Source organism: Somniosus microcephalus, unplaced genomic scaffold (genome assembly GCF_052327205.1).
Source record: "Somniosus microcephalus isolate GS21.2 unplaced genomic scaffold, FLI_Smic_1.0 unresolved_chr4, whole genome shotgun sequence".
In the NCBI taxonomy this organism is placed as follows: domain Eukaryota; kingdom Metazoa; phylum Chordata; class Chondrichthyes; order Squaliformes; family Somniosidae; genus Somniosus; species Somniosus microcephalus.
In genome coordinates, this window is record NW_028225182.1 from 48320818 (window position 1) to 48338246 (window position 17429).

The 17429-nt window shown below is 44.3% G+C and overlaps 1 protein-coding gene across 1 annotated transcript; it reads left to right on the plus strand.

The window, feature by feature from the left end:
• The first annotated feature begins 1127 nt into the window (after positions 1–1127).
• LOC147091045 (interferon-induced very large GTPase 1-like) lies at positions 1128–13756 on the plus strand. Its single transcript, XM_085977497.1, is given in 6 exon segments — positions 1128–1485; positions 3954–4046; positions 6911–7092; positions 7868–10923; positions 10925–11015; positions 11017–13756. Coding segments are annotated over 6 exon segments (5130 nt in total). The 5' UTR covers positions 1128–1181; the 3' UTR covers positions 12421–13756.
• The last annotated feature ends 3673 nt before the right edge of the window (positions 13757–17429 follow it).

Genomic DNA, 17429 nt, shown 5'->3' on the forward strand with positions numbered 1-17429 from the left:
CTGGAGACCGCTGACCAGATGAAGAGGAGACGGTAGAGCAGTGGTTATGTTACTGCACTAGTAATCCAGAGGCCTGGGCTAATGATCCTGAGACAAAATTTCCACCTGCTCTACTGACGCTGGCAGCCATCAGCCCACCAACATTGTCATCTCCCACAGCCAAAAGGAAATAAAGACTTGCATTTATATAGCACCTTTCACGATCTCAGGATGTACCAAAGCGCTTTGCAGCCAATGAAGTAGTCACTGTTGTAATGTAGGAAATGCGGAAGCCAAATTGCGCACAGCAAGCCCCCACAAGCAAATGAGATAAATGACCAGCTGATCAGTTTTTTTTTAGTGATGTTATTTAAGGGATAAATATTGGCCAGGACACCGGGGAAAACGCCCCTGCTCTTCTTCAAATAGTGTCCTGGGATCTTTTACACTCACCTGTAAGGGCAGACGGGGCCTCCGGGAGTTGAATGTCTGATCTGAAAGACAGCACCTCTGACAGTGCGGCGCTCCCTCAGCACTAGCTCTGGAGTGTCAGCCTGGATTATGTGCTCAAGTCTCTGGAGTGGGTCTTGAACCTTCATGACTCAGAGATCAGACTGCAAGACCCACTAAGCCACAGCTGACACCACTGCCTCCTCTACATGTAGCATCAGAGAGGAGGATCATTTCTTTTTTTAGGCAGTGAGTTGTTGTGATCTGGATTGTGCTGTCAATCATCTCAGCCCCAGGACGTCGCTGCAGGAGTTCCTCAGGACAGTGTCCGAGGCCCAACCATCTTCAGCTGCTTCATCAATGACCTTCCCTCCATCATAATGTCAGAAGTGGGGATGTTCGCTGATGATTGCACAGTGTTCAGTTCCATTCGCAGCTCCTCAGATAATGAAGCAGTCCCTGCCCGCATGCAGCAAGAGCTGGAAATAATTCAGGCTTGGGCTGAGAAGTGGCAAGTAACGTTCACGCCACATAAGTGCCGGGCAATGACTATCTCCAACATAGACTGCAGCAGTTCAAGAAGGCAGCTTACCACCACCTTCTCAAGGGCAGTTAGGGATAAACAATAAATGCTGGCCTTGCCAGCGACGCCCACATCCCAGGATGAATAACTAAAAAAAAATCCTTTCACAATCTAATGGCTGTTGGGATAATGACTTTGCATTTTTGTAGGTGACTATTCGTCCCACAAAATGGCTGGCGAACACAATGCGTCAGGCATTCTACGGCGAATGCGTAGAAAACTCATAAACATTCTTAAAGAACAACCAAACATCGTCCTTGATGAGCTGGATGCGACGCTTGCCATCACAAGCGATGAATATGATCAGATAGATGGGATGCCAGACCCCACTGCAAAAATCAGAAAACTTATAAACACTGTGGTTCAGAAGGGAGAGGCGGCTTGTGGCAACTTACTTGCGGTTCTACACAGCTTACGGAGGGAATTCCCAGGAATGGATGAGGTATTGTCTGACTTCTATCCTGCAACACCAGGTGAGTGGGACATTGCAAGTCAATATTACCATGTTTGTTAACAATTACGTTGCAAAAAGGTTAACATTATAACCAAGAAGTGAAATAATAAATGTACTCGAACAAAGAGGGTCCTGAAGAATCAATTGCTAAACATAGGATCGTCCCACAGGGATAGAACGAGATGGAGTAGTTCATGTTTATTATTCCACATCTATTGTAGAAATCACATAAACTGCAGCATACAGAATATTTGGCACTGACACACAACAAGATGCATGTATACTGGTGGCTTTACCACAGCAGGGATATTTTTGGTATGACGCCAATAGAAAAACTAGTCCAATGACTGATGTGGCAAAAAAAACCAACAAGATTGACAAACACCATGGAGTTCATTATTAGATGGTACAGTTGAATTACAAATCGGGGATAGAGCTCGGAAACCAGCACAATTCACCCAAAATCGGCTAAACCAGCGCAAAAGATCGAGGAATTTCGAGCGCAAGTTATGTCCAGCGCGAATCCAGTTTCCGCGATCTTTTGCACTGGTTTAAAAGACATTGAGCTGGAAGCCAGTCCTGCCCACAAAACTGGCCACACACCCAGATCAAATTAATCAGCATGACGAGTTTCCGCTAATTGTGCCCGTTTGAGGCCCTTCGAGGAGGTTCTTAAAACTAAGGTTTTTTTTCAGGCGAATGGGCACCTTTTAAAAGTTGTTAAATTTTTTTAAAATATCTAATTTACCAAGAAACTGACTGGTCTACACCAATGAAACTAGTGAATGGTTCTGTCTAGTTTTTTAAAGTCATTTCCAGTTGTTTAAAATTCGATTACTCACAGTAAGTGGAATAAACACGTATTAAAACCCATTTTCAGCTGTATTAATAAAACTGCAGTGGGCTACAACTCTTAAATACATCAAGGAATATTTTTTAATGAAGGGGGGAAAAATAAACAATTCCGTTCTGAAACGCTGCCCGGCTGCGCTGGTTCATGGAAGATTTTACGGTTGTGATTGTGCAAATGAGTTGAGTGGAACATAAAACTGGCCTTCTGAAGTGAAGTTAGGTGTAATTTGCGCCCGGATTGCCGAATGCGCCCAAAGCAGAAACTCTTCGCCTCCCCGCTTCCACTACTCGGACTGAGGTACAACCCGCGATGTCTCCAGCCTTTCTATTGCTTCGTACTTGAATTAATTAAGTATCCTTTTTTCTCAACCGAGGATTCCCCTCTACCGTGGTTGACATGGCCCTCGACCGTGTCCGTTCCATTTCCCGCACTTCTGCTCTCACCCCTTTCCCTCCCAGAGCCACGATAGGGTTCCCCGTGTCCTCACCTTTCACCCCACCAGCCTCCACATTCAACGGATCATCCTGCGCCATTTCTGCCACCTCCAGCGTGTTCCCACCACCAAAGACATCTTCCCTTCCACCCCCCCCCTTCAGCATTCCAAAGGGACTGCTCCCTCCGCGACACCCTGGTCCACTCCTCTATCACCCCAACTCCCCTTCCCCTTCGCCCGGCACCTTCCCATGCAATCGCAGGAGATACAACACCTGCCCTTTTACCTCCTCCCTTTCCACTGTCCAGGGCCCCAAACAATCCTTCCAGGTGAAACAGCGATTTACTTGTACTTCTTACAATTTAGTATAATGTACTCGCTACTCACGACGCGGTCTCCTCTACAAAGCAAACGCATACTGGGTGACCGCTTTGCGGAACACCTCCGTTCAGTCCGGAAGCGTGACCCCGAGTTTTCGGTTGCCTGTCACTTTAATTCTCCGCGTCACTCCCACTCTGAACTCTCTATCCTCGGCCTCTTGCATTGTTCCAACAAAGCTCACCTTAAGCTCGAGGAACAGCACCTCATCTTTCTATTAGGCACTTTACAGCTTTCGGGACTTAACATCGAGTTCAACAATTTCAGACTATAAATTGGCCCCTGTAGTTCCTCTTTCTTTCCTCACATGGTAGCTGTTAATGTTGCTGCCATCATCATTCACACACCGTCTAGAGCCATCTTTTGTTTCTTAACTTGTCCCATTACCTTGTGCCTTACACTATCATTCCTTTTGTCATACAATCTCTCCTGCCTTCCATCCCATCACAATCCTTCCCTTTGTTCTCCTCCCTGCCCCTGCTGAAAAATCTCTCCTCCTGAACTTTTTCCAGTTCTGACGAAGGGTTCGACCCGAAACATTGACTCTCTTTCTCCTCTCTTCGATGCTGCCTGACCTGCTGAGTATTTCCAGCACTTTCTGTTGTTATTTCAGCATCCGCAGTATTTTGATATTGTATTAATTAGGTATTTGCCTGCATCCATTTTAATTTTATTCTGAATCTTCCATCCGGTAAATGTTGCTACTGTTAAACGTATTTGTGTTGACTTTGCAGAAAGCATTTTGGAAGTTAACTTCCTGTGGAAGTAATGCCATTTCAATGCATTGAATAGTTTACAAGACCCACTTATACTCCTTATTCAGGTAAATCTTTCAGCACTAACGCAGATGGAACCACTGCTGCTGAGGAACTCTTGCTCAATCAAGAACAAGAAAAGAAGAGTATCAGAAAAGAAGGTACGTTTTTTATTCATTCACGGGATGAGCATCACTGAGTGCCCACATCCAGTGGAGGTCCAAAGCGACTTGGGGGTCCAGGTACATAGATCATTATAATGTCATGGACAGGTACAGAAAATAATCAACAAGGCTAATGGAATGCTGGCCTTTATATCTAGAGGACTAGAGTACAAGAGGGTAGAAGTTATGCTGCAGCTATACAAAACCCTGGTTAGACCACACCTGGAGTACTGTGAGCAGTTCTGGGCACCACACCTTAGGAAGGATATCTTGGCCTTGGAGGGAGTGCAGCGTAGGTTTACCAGAATGATACCCGGGCTCCAAGGGTTAAGTTACGAGGAGAGATTACACAAATTAGGGTTGTAATTCCCTAGAATTTAGAAGGTTAAGGGGTGATTTGATCAAAGTTTGTGGATTCTAGGACTAGGGGGCATAGTCTAAAAATTAGAGCCAGGCCTTTCATGAGTGACATTAGGAAACACTTCTACACAAAAATATTGGCAGAAGTTTGGAACTCTCTTCCACAAACGGCAATTGATGCTAGATCAATTGTTAATTTTAAATTGGAGATTGATAGCTTTTTGTTAACCAAAGGCATTAAGGGATATGGGGCAAAGGCGGGTATATGGTGTTCGGTCATAGATCGGACATGATCACATTGAATGGCGGAACAGGCTCGATGGCCTCCTCCTGTTCTTATGATCTGATTTTCCACTGGCAAAGGCCAGCATTTGTTACCCATCCCTAACTGCCCTTGAGATGAGCCACCATCTTGACAACTGAGTGGCTCGCTGGGCCATTTCAGAGGGCAGTTAAGAGTCAACCACATTGCTGTGGGTCTGGAGTCACATATAGGCCAGACCGGGTATGGACGGCAGATTTCCTCCCTTTAAGGACATTAAGTGAACCAGATTTTACAACAATCGGGTAGTTTTATAGTCACAATTACTGATACTAGCTTTTTATTGCAGATTTATTTAACTGAATTTAAATTCCCCAGCTGTAGTGATGGGATTTGAACTCATGTCCCTGGGCATATTAGTCCAGGCCTCTGGATTACTAGTCCAGGCCTCTGGATTATTAGTCCAGTAACAGAACCAGTGCGCTACCATTCATTTAGTGAACCAAGTCTGTAACAAATAACCTCCCCACGACCCAGGACCTAACTGTGACCCGACTGGGCGTCTGAACTGGCTGGAAGTCATCAGGAGCTGCGCTGGGATACCTGTTTGGTGCCCGCAGTTCACCACTTCCATTTAAACGAGGTCCGATGCTGAATTTGGACCGGGCCTCAGACTGGCACATAACGGAATCGCTCCGTCAATTTGCCACCCAATTCTGGGCACAAGTTGAATTTCTCCCCCTTAAAGTCTATCTAAACCACCAGCACCGGTAGCCGGGGTCTCTATTCAACATATCCTCCAAAAGTTCAGCTGCCCTGACAGTGTAGCATTCCCTCAGTAGTGTGCTGAAGCGTCTGCTCAATGAGCTCAAGCTCATGCCCACAACTTTCTGACCCAGAGGCAATTGCACTAAGAACTGAGCCAATTTGACTTAAAGTAGACAAAAATCCACTCAGTTATACATCTACAAGTTTTTAAAGGAAGACAGGATAGAATTTAGCGAAACTTTGAATTGCTATTTAATTGATACGGGATCCTGGGCTTTATAAATAGAGGCACAGAGTACAAAAGCAAGGAAGTTATGATGAACCTTTATAAAACACTGGTTCGGCCTCAACTGGAGTATTGTGTCCAATTCTGAGCACCGCACTTTAGGAAGGATGTGAAGGCCTTAGAAAGGGTGCAGAAAAGATTTATGAGAATGATACCAGGGATGAGGGACTTCAGTTATGTGGATAGACTGGAGAAGCTGGGGTTGTTCTCCTTAGAACAGAGAAGGATGAGAGGAGATTTGATAGAGGTGTTCAAAATCATGAGGGGTCTCGACAGAGTAGATAAACTGTTCCCATTGGCGGAAGGGTCGAGAACCAGTGGACACAGATGTAAGGTGATTGGCAGAAGAACCAAAGGTGACATGAGGAAGAACTTTTTTACGCAGCAAGTGGTTAGGATCTGGAATTCACTGCCTGAAGGGGTGGTGGAGGCAGATTCAATCGTGCCTTTCAAAAGGGAATTGGATAAGTACCTGAAGGAAAAAAATTTGCAAGGTTCTGGGGAAAGGGCGGGGGAGCGGTACTAGCTGAAGTGCTCTTGCAGAGGGCCGGCACGGGCTCAATGGGCCAATGGCCTTCTCCTGTGCTGTAACCATTCTATGATTATTAAAAGTTCGTCAGATGAAGGGGAAATCCCTGATGGTTGCAGAGCAGCTCATCTAACTTCATCAGGTGAAAAAGAGTTAAGAGACATATTTAGTGGTAGGGAAAATAAGCAATTTTTATTGTGCACACCTGGAAGAGTTTTAATGGGGCCATGGGTAGCTGAGTATGGACAATCTAACAGCTGGGACCTATTAGGAGCTGCAAGACGATGCTGGCATTTGGGTAAAGAGCAATAAGCCAGTAATAAAATGTACAGCGTTAGGAATAAACTTTCTGAATTGGAGCTGTTATCAATAGTAAAACTACCATTGATGCAGTTACCTCTGGGTCAGCGGTCTCTGCGTTTGAAACAACTGATGTGGAAAAAAAGTCTGGAAGTCCCTCTCACCAGAAATAGACAGGCACTTCATTATTGGGGGAAACTCTGGTCATAAACTCTGTGTAACTCAATGTAAACTTTGAATCTTTGTGAAAACTGTAATGCCCCCCCAACTGGATGGACGTTGCGAACAGTGACATCATAAACAGTGTGTGTTTACTGTGCATGTTACAAACATCATTTTCATCTCTCATTTTGCAGACAAAGAAAAGAATCTTCAGGAAATGTTTTCCAAACTGAAACTGCAGGAACACTTCACCGAAAAACTTTCTCCAAGGAAAGTTCTTGAAATTGGCCCAGAAACCATGGGCTCTGCAAAGCCTCATAATTTGGAAGAAGTACCTCGCTATTTTCTGAAGAAACTTATGATTCTCAACCTGACGGCCATAAACAGCCCTTTCTCTTCGCCTGGCACCTTCCCGTGCAAGCGGAGGAGATGTAACACCTGCCTCTATACCTCCTCCCTTCCCACTGTCCATGGCCCCAAACACCCCTTCCAGGTGAAACAGCGATTTACTTGTACTTCTTGCAATCTAGTATACTGTATTCGCTGCTCACGATGCGGTCTCCTCTACATTGGGGAGACCAAACGCAGATTGGGTGACCGCTTTGCGGAACACCTCCGTTCAGTCCGTAAGGGTGACCCCGAGCTTCCGGTCGCCTGTCATTTTAATTCACCGCTCCATTCCCACTCGGACCTCACCGTCCTTGGCCTCTTGTATTGTTCCACGAAAGCTCAACGTAAACTCGAGGAACAGCACCTCATCTTCCGATTAGGCACTCTGCAGCCTTCCGGACTCAATATCGAGTTCAACAATTTCAGATTATAAGCTCGGCCCCCATTTCATTTTTTCTAGTATTTGTTCCACTCTTTCCCCCCCCCACTTTCCTTTTGTTTCTCTCTCACACCTGGCAGCTATCTTTTGCCCTGCCAGTACGCTTTACACCTAATCCCAGCCCATTACCATCTCGTCTAGCTTCTAATCTCTTTTACTTCTTTTGTTTCTTTTATTCTTTTGTCCGATCGCAGCCCTGCCTTCGATCTAGTTTCTTTTCTTTCCAGTTTTGAAGAAGGGTCCAACCCGAAACGTCAACTCAAATTTCTCTCCACGGATGTTGCCTGACCTGCTGAGTTTTTCCAGCATTTTCTGTTGTTAGGCCAGAAACATTAAATGCTCAGCAGACGCTGCTAAAAATGAAACACAGACCGTTGATCAGGCAAACTTCTCCGAACTTTTTCATATCCCGAGGAAATATGCTGGTGATGCATGCAATCCTCTGGATGTCATTACCGCAGTTTTCCTTTGCGCAGATAGCTTCCTGCAGCGGGAGATAATGATGAAGATGTCTATGTGTCAGTTTGCTTTGCCTCTCTTGTTACCAGACTACAGTAAGGACAGCTCCACCTTACTGCTGTGGGCCATGCGTTTCATCGTGAAGAAGTGGAGACCCCAATCGCTGGAAGCAAGTAAGGGGTTTAAAGAGGAAACTATGGCAACCACACCAATGCATTTGATTTCATTTATCCGTTTGGGTGATTGCAGTACATCTAAATCAAAGGTTCTTAATGAGGTGCTAAGTAACCCACACCATCATCACAATTTCTTTGTCACTCACAGCATGGAATGTGGTGACATCCCTCGTAAAATTTCAGATGGTTTAGTTGAGTTCTGCTGGTACCTCCCTTGTGGCAAGAGAAATATCGATATCTTCACAGAACCTGTTCTCATTGCCAATCTCCGTGGGGATGCAAGTGTCCTACATTCCCAAGTTCACTTCTTGGCTAAGGTATCCTCAGCAGTTTTTATATTTGTTGATCAGATAAGCACCAATGAGTCTGAATTCCTGGAGTCCATTGCAGAATTACAAACACAATACTTTCTAATCTTGAATCCACAGCCTGACCAGCAGGATAGGACGAGCAGCTTTCTCCAGAAACTTGTTCCATTGATGAAACTGGAACGCAATCGCGTGATCATTAAAAATAAAAAGATGAATGCATCAGAGTTTGTTGAGCAGATCCAGTTGAGCATCCGGAACACTATGGAAGATGTTACTGACCTGGTGAGCATTGAGGACATGGCTGCAGTAGCTCAGGAGTTAGAGATATGTGTCGATGAAGATGAGCCAAGGTGCCAACATGGGAAAAAAGTGGCAGAGGAAATTACCGCTGCGATAAAAGGCATGAAAAATGTGGCAGAGTACAAAATGAAAAAGTTACCGTTACAAGGAGACCTCTGGAAAAAATGGTCCAAGTTGGACAAGGAACTTTGCCGTCAGAGAAAGCGTGGAGATAAACCTGTCGAAATGTATAACTGCGAACTCAGACTTGAAAAAACAAATCTGCGAAAGAAACAGCTAGAACATGATATCACTGACAGCCTTTCCGAATTTGTCACTGAAATGGCAAATACGACCGATGAAGAAAGACGCTTTTTCCTGAAATGGACCAAATATTTTCTTGATGCCACTGCACGACAGGAGCTTTCTGTACTGCGAGAGAGTTACAAACGCCAGTACAAAGCCTCGTCTGGTGCAAGTGAAAAGCTCACAGAACTCGACAAACGAATATCGGACAGTTCTCTGGGTCTAGAACATTTCATGCGGGAAATAGGACAGATGTATGAAGCTGAGATAACTTTAGTTCATGAACGTATTCTGCAGGAAAATAATCGCCAGTTTATATCCCTTCCCAGTGTCGCTGCTGACCTTATGTTAGATGGCTTTCCACTTGAACTTTTAGATGGCGATGCTTCCAGCATATCTGAACAGTGGGTCAGCGCTGTGCTTACAAATCTCTCGGAGAAACTGGGACCAGATACTAAAATATTTGTTTTAACCGTACTGGGTGTACAGAGCACAGGAAAGTCCACTCTCTTGAACACAATGTTTGGTTTGCAGTTTGCAGTGAGCAGTGGGAGATGCACAAGAGGAGCCTTCATGCAGTTGATCAAGATTACAGGTGACCTGAAAGAGGAGATTGGTAGTGAGTACCTCATGATAATTGACACCGAAGGGTTAAAAGCTCCAGAACTGGCCAAGCTGGAAGATAGCCATGAGCACGACAATGAGCTTGCAACGCTGGTGGTTGGATTGAGTGACGTCACCTTGGTCAACATGGCAATGGAAAACTCTTCCGAAATGAAGGATGTTTTGCAGATAGTTGTGCACGCGTTCCTGAGGATGAAAGAGGTTGGACATAGACCAAACTGTCAGTTCATTCACCAAAACGTGGGCGAAGTGTCGGCGCATGATCAGAACATGAGAGACAGGAAGCACCTCCTGGATCAGTTGAATGAAATGACAAGGGCAGCAGCAAAGATGGAGAAGAAAGACAATGTCTTCACAGAGTTTTCAGATGTCATGGACTATGATCCTGAAAAACACAACTGGTACATTCCAGGCCTGTGGCACGGCGTTCCTCCCATGGCGCCTGTGAACACCGGCTACAGTGAAAATATATTCGAGCTGAAGAAGTATCTGTTTGATCTGTTTAAACAGCGCAAAGAAAGCAAAGAGCCATTTACAATTCACCAATTCACAGAATGGATGAAAAGTTTATGGAATGCAGTAAAATACGAAAATTTCATTTTCAGTTTCAGGAACAGTCTAGTTGCTGATGCTTACAACCAGCTCAGTCTGAAGTACTCGGAGTGGGAGTGGCACTTTAGGAAAAACATGCATTCCTGGGTTGAAAAGGCTGAGAATAATATCGACAATCATCCTCGGGATCAGCTTGATGACTTGTATCAGACTCTGATTCATGAAGCAAATAGAATCCTCCAGATTCAAAAACAAAAGATTCTCAATCGCCTGGAGCAATATTTTAACAGCAGAATAGAGAATATCCACCTCGTGGAGAAATTCAAAACTGACTTCACCTTGAGTGCCGAGAGTTTGAGAAATGAGCTTGAGATTTACAGCAAGGGGAAATGCAATATAGCAATTCAGAGATGCAAAGGCATGGACAAGCTGGTTAAGATACAGAAGGAGTATCAGGAAAATATTCAAAAACAGGTCAGTGAACTTTTACAAAGATGCAAACAGCGGGAGACTGAACTTGATGATGGTGCACTGGAGGAACAGTTTGAAGAGATGTGGAGAGACACAGTAAAACCGCTTCAGGGCCTGAGATTTAAAAAACAGAATATTGAACAGGAGTTTGAAAATCAACTGAGGCACAGTCTACGACATCGGGGCAGTGCCACATCTGAGGTTAGATGCAGCTGGGAAACTGTCTGAAAAAGGAAAGGAGCCCTTTCAAGTTACCAAGGAGCATATTGATAAGAGTGTTTTGATGAAAGTTATTCATTTTTTTTACAGGTGAAGGCAGCAATGAAGTGCAATCATTTGCAAATAGTTTAATCAAAAACTGTGAGGAGTATGCACAGGACAAGGTTAAAGCAAAAGTTGATTTTGATCAAACTTACTGTCAGATGTTGCTGAAAATGATTGATGAAAAGTTACAAGATGAAAAACATCGTAACTTTCACACTAATGCTAACTTTGAGGTGGATCTAAAGTTACACATATGTGGCCACATCCTGCCAGTTTTCCAAAAGATGCACCAAGATTTCTTTAAAGAAAACGATCCACTGACAAATCTGGAAGGAATGAAACCTGCCTACTCTTCCACTTTTAAAGATCTTTACCTTGAGAAAGATCAAAGTCAGAAACGGGCTCAAGCTCTGTGCAACAACTGCCTTCAGCCAGCTCTTCAGAATGCCATTGACAAAAGGCTTGGTGTGGAGATTGTTGAGGATGTAAAAGCCAGCTGCACTAGCCATGAACTGAGTAGCCGAGCCTATCTCCAGTCTGTGATTTTACTGGAGTTGCTGGAACAACACTGCGTGCAAAGTTACAAAGATTACATTTCAAACTATGAGGAGTTTGCAAAACAGTGGATCAGAAAAAGAATAATAAACAATTACACAGACAAAAGTAAAATTGTAGGGATTGTCACAAAAATAATCCAAGCACTGATACGAAAGACAAAAAGTGCCGTAGAACAAGCAATGGCTACTGATAAGCAAAATGTGTCAGAATTCTTAGCAGAATTTTGTGATATCTTGAAGGATGATTTTGTGATTGACAAGAGGGGTTTGGAAATTATACGCTTTCAAAATGCGGCCAAAGCGAGCGAGTTTGCAGCTGATGTTGCGGCAGCCCTTGATGGTGTGGAGCAGAATCTCGTATCAGGCTTTAATAAAGTCTGTGACATCGAGGAAATTCTGCCTCGTCTTCCAGTGCATCCAGATGAAGAAATCTTCCGCCAAGTACTTGGCTGCGGTAAGATGTGCCCATTCTGTGGAGTGCCTTGTGAACGAGGAGGTTCCGGCCACAAAGAGCATTTTGCTGCAACACATCAGCCCCAGGGTCTGCATCGTGTTTACTATGTTTCCGATGAAAAGCTTGTAGAAGAAGTGTGCACTTCTTCAGTGGCATCGGATGCTTCATTCCGGTGTGCAGCAACACAATATGAATTTCACCCGTACAAAGACTATCGCAGTATAAATGATTATTTTGCCTCCTGGGATATTCCACCAGACACCAGCATCCAAGCAGCGTCCTACTGGAAGTACGTCCTGTGTACGTTTAATAAAGAGTTTGCTGAGGAATACGAGGCTAAAGAAGCCGATATCCCTGCCGACTGGAAATTGCTACGGAAGGAAGACATAAAAGCAGAGATCCAGAAAACATACAATATATGAACAAAAATATACAGTAACCAGAACAGTGCGAGGTGAGGTCTTCAGAAGGACACTTCAATCAGACATTCACTTTTAATAACATTCACTGTAGTTTAGTCACAGGAGAGAGTTAACTGCACTGTTTCACGTGAGGATTCTCATCATCGTTTAGGACTTGGGCTAATCCACTATTTTATGAAATAAAGAAGCAAAAAGAATTGCGACAAATAGAATATTACTGAGCTGAACTGTCTCGTCTTCTCCTTACAAGAATGAATTGCCCAGCTCAGGATCAATGTACACTGCTGTAAACAACCTGGCCACATTTATCTCAGTGATTATAATTTGCTTTAAAATTATTTCTTTCATGCAACTATTAACAATCCTAAACATAAGAACCCAAGAATTAGCAGTAGGAGTAGACCATACGGCCCCTCGAGTCTGCTTCTCCATTCAATAAGATCGTGGCTGATCTTCGACCTCAACTCCACTTTCGTGCCCGATCACCATATCCCTAGATTCCCCTAGAGTCCAAAAATCTATCTATCTCAGCCTCGAATATACTCCACAACTGAACATCCACAGCCCTTTTGTGTCGAGAAATGCAAAGATTTTCACAACCCTCTGAATGAAGAAATTCCTCCTCACCTGAGTCTTAAATGGCTGACCCCTTATCCTGAGACTGTGCCCCCTAGTTCTAGACACTCCAGCCAGGGGAAACAACCTCTCAGCATCCACCCTGTCAATCCCCCTCAGAATCTTAAACGTTTCAATGAGATCACCTCTCATTCTTCTAAACTGCAGAGAGTGCAGGCCCAATCCAGGACCACCCTGTCATCCCAGGAATCAATCTAGTGAACCTAGGCAAGTATATCCTTCCTCGGATATAAAGTATGGAATCATTTACAAACAACATGTTGCCAGAAGATGAAGACATTATAAAATGCGAAAATATAAATGTGATCAAGAAAGTTTTTTAAATGATTTTCTTTTTGGTAAAGGGCCCCAGTAGAAAGATCTTAGAGTCACTGTACGACAAGTTGTATTCATCATTATCAGTAAAAAAGAATTATCTTTCCATTTTATTCTCCAGATAATGTACAGCAACAAGTCACAGACAACTCGTGAAGTGGAACCTTAGAGTTTCAATATGTTAAAAGTGAACTCAACAAAGATTGTGCTACTGTACATTATAGTTACATTATTTTAAAGGGAATCCCGCTAGGGCTGTGCCAGGGTAATGATCAAATTAAGATAGGCTGTAGTAAGCTGAGCCAAATCAATGTGTTGTAATTCTGAAAACAATTCTTTTGATGGTTATCCTGGAATGTATTGAAGTAGTGAAATAAAGATTGTAATGCACCATCTTGTGTCCTGTTCAGCCCTTGATATCTCTGCGGAGTAAAAGTCAAATTTTACTTCAAGGTTGGTTTGCATTCCCGCTGATAACAGAACAGCAAAGTTACAGGTTGGCTATCATCCTCGGGATGTGGGCGACGCTGGCAAGGCCGGCGTTTATTGCCAATCCCTAGTTGTTCTCAAGAAGGTGGTGGTGGGCCTTCTTCTTGAACCACTGCAGTCCGTGTGGCGAAGGTGCTCCCACAGTGCTGTTCGGTAGGGAGTCCCAGGATTTTGACCCAGTGACGATGAAGGAACGGAGATATATGTCCAAATCAGGGTGGTGTGTAACTTGTAGGGAAATTCAGAGGTGATGGTGTTTCCATGTGCCTGCCGCCCTTGTCATTCTAGGTGGTGAAGATCGTGGGTTTGGGAGGTGCCGCCCAACCCTTAAGCTAGTGGATGGGCTGCTGATCAAGCAGACTGCTTTGTCCTGGATGGTGTTGAGCTTCTTGAGTGTTGAAGCAGTGGCATCCATCCAGGCAAGGGGTGAGTATTCCATCGCACTCCTGACTTGCGCCTTGTAGGTTGTAGAGAGGCTTTGGTGAGTCAGGAGGTGAGCCAGTCGCCGCAGGTTACAAAGCCTCTGACCTGCTCTAGTGGCCACAGCATTTATGTGCCTGGTACAGTTGAGTTTATATAATATAAGAATATAAGAAATAGGAGCAGGAGTCGGCCATTTAGCCCTTCGAGCCTGCTCCACCATTCAATGAGATAATGGCTGACCTTCTAACTCATCTTCAGTTTCCTGCTTGATCCCCATATCCCTTGATTCCCTTAATATTCAAAAATCTATCGACTTCTGTTTTTAATATACTCAATGACTGAGCCTCCACAGCCCTCTGGGGTAGAGAATTCCAAAGATTCACCACCCTCTGAGTGAAGAAATTTCTCCTCATCTCAGTCCTAAATGGCCAACCCCTTATTCTGAGACTGTGACCCCTGGTTCTAGACTCCCCAGCCAGGGGAAACAACCTCTCAGCATTTACCCTGTCAAGCCCTGTAAGAATTTTGTATGTATCAATGAGATCACCTCTCGTTCTTCTAAACTCTAGAGAATATAGGCCTAGTCTACTCAATCTCTCCTCATAGGACAATCCCCCCATCCCAGGACCCAGTCTGGTGAACCCTCGTTGCACTCCCTCTATGGCAAGTATATCATTCCTTAGGTAAGGAAATCAAAACTGTACGCCAGGGCCCTATATAATTGCAGTAAGACATCTTTACTCTTATACTCAAATCCTCTTGTAATAAAGGCCAACATGCCATTTGCTTTCCTAATTGCTTGCTGTACCTGCATATTAACTTTCAGTGATTCGTGTACAAGGACACCCAGGTCCCTCTGAACACCAACATTTCCCAATCTCTCACCATTTAAAAAATACACTGCTTTTCTATTTTTCCTACCATAGTGGATAACTTCCCATTTCTCCACATTATATTCCATTTGTCATGTTCTTGCTCACTCACTTTGCCTATCTATATCCCCTTGAAGCCTCCTCACAACTTACATTCCCACCCAGCTTTGTATCTTCAGCAAACTTGGATATATTACATTTGGTCTCCTCATCCAAATCATTGATGTAGATTGTGAATAGCTGAGGCCAAAGCACTGATCCTTGCGGTACCCCACTAGTCACAGACTGCCAACCTGAAAATTACCCGTTTATTATTACCATGCTAGTATATTACCCGCAATCCCATGAGCCCAAATCTGGTTAATAACCTCTTGTGTGGCATCTTATCGAATGCCTTCTGAAAATCCAAATACACCACATCCACTGGTTTCCCCTTATCTATTCTGCTAGTTACAATCTCAAAAAACTCTAACAGATTTGTCAAACACGATTTCCCTTTCATAAATCCGTGTTGACTGCCCAATCCTATTATTATTTTCTAAGTGCCCTGTTACCATGTCCTTAATAATAGATTCTAGCATTTTCCCTACTGCAGATGTCAGGCTAACTGGTCTGCAGTTCCACGTTTTCTCTCTCCCTCCTTTCTTAAATAGTGGGGTTACATTTGCTACCTTCCAATCTGCGGGAACTGTTCTAGAATCTATGGAATTTTGGAAAATTACAACCAATGCATCTACTATCTCTATAGCCACCTCTTTCAAAACCCTAGGATGTGGGCCATCAGGTCCAGGGCATCTATTCCACAGGATTACCGCCAGCCTCCCGGCGTAACTCTGGAACAGACCGAGTTAAGTCGGGTCCCTGCCGTTTCTGGGGGTTTCCTCAGTAAAGTGCGTGGGAGCTTCTAGCCCAGTGGTGGGCAAAATGTGGCCTGCGGGCCGTATCCAGCCCACCAGTTCATTCTATCCAGCTCGCTGTACATGACTGAAATAGAACTCGAGCTGCATATTAGTCTGAGTCGAGTCACGGCTGCTCATCTCGATATGACTTCCACCAAAGAAAGAGACAGGCGCTATGTCTTTCCTCTCCCGGTACCCAGAGTACGATGGCAGGGGGGCTCTCATCACCATCTTAGATACAGGAGTAGATTCCGGAGCACAAGGACTCCAGGTAATGGCACTTGATTGTAGTTCAGGCCTTGCGAAGCCTCGGGTTCCTGTACTCACCACACTAAAAAAGAACACAAACTCGAGCCGCTCTGCCAAACAGCCACGTAGACTTTCAGTACAACATATAATCGATCGATTGATCAATCATTTCATTCATTTAGTAATGGAAGATTTTACTACTATACACTACATTTTGTGTATTTAAGATAGTATCTGACTACCAACTACATTTATGTTGATAAATTATTGGGAGGGTAGAAGTGGAAGTGATGATCAACACCTGTTGGCCTGTTTCAAATTTACCAATTTAACACTTTGCTCTCATCAACGTGCGCAGTCCCTTTAAATTTGCTGCACAGTATCTCTTCCAGCAGCAGGAGCTGGTGAGCGGCCTGCGTGGGACTTCGCGATTGGTGCACGACCGTGTGGCCGCACACTTTAGGGGGAACATTGTTGTGCGGCCCTCAACAGCTCACCAAAACTTGTTAACTGGCCCTCCAGCCCAAATACTTGCATACCCCTGTTCTAGGTGGAAGAGGTCGCGGGTTTGGGAGGTGCTGTCGAAGGAGCCTTGGCGAGTTGCTGTAGTGCATCTTGTAGATGGTGCCCACTGCAGACATGGTGCGCCGGTGGTGGAGGGAGTGAATGTTTAAGGTGCTGCATGGGGTGCCAATCAAGTGGGCTCTTTGTCTTGGATGGTTTTGAGCTTCTTTAGTGTTGTTGGAGCTGCACTCATCCAGGCAGTGGAGGGTTTAAAAGTGTGAACTATGTACATGATTCTTGTGGACAAAACACCTCCTATATGTTCAAGTGGACGTGCAATCTTTGACTTCCTTTTGATTAAAAATCTCATTCTTCACATTTCCTGATGGTGACAGCCCTGTAATGTTTACATGGCAAAATAACATTTTAAAAACCTACCAAAATCCTGTACTCCTCCAGAAGCGCCTCAGCTCTTTGTGGTTTAGATGCATCCACTACTATTGAGTAAGATTGCGGTCCATGTTGTTGTGGGTGTGCAGATGAGTAACGCTGCATTATGCAGTGCAGCAAAGCGCTCAATAGAGCAACAAACCTTGGATTCACGATCAAATGGAAGCTCCAA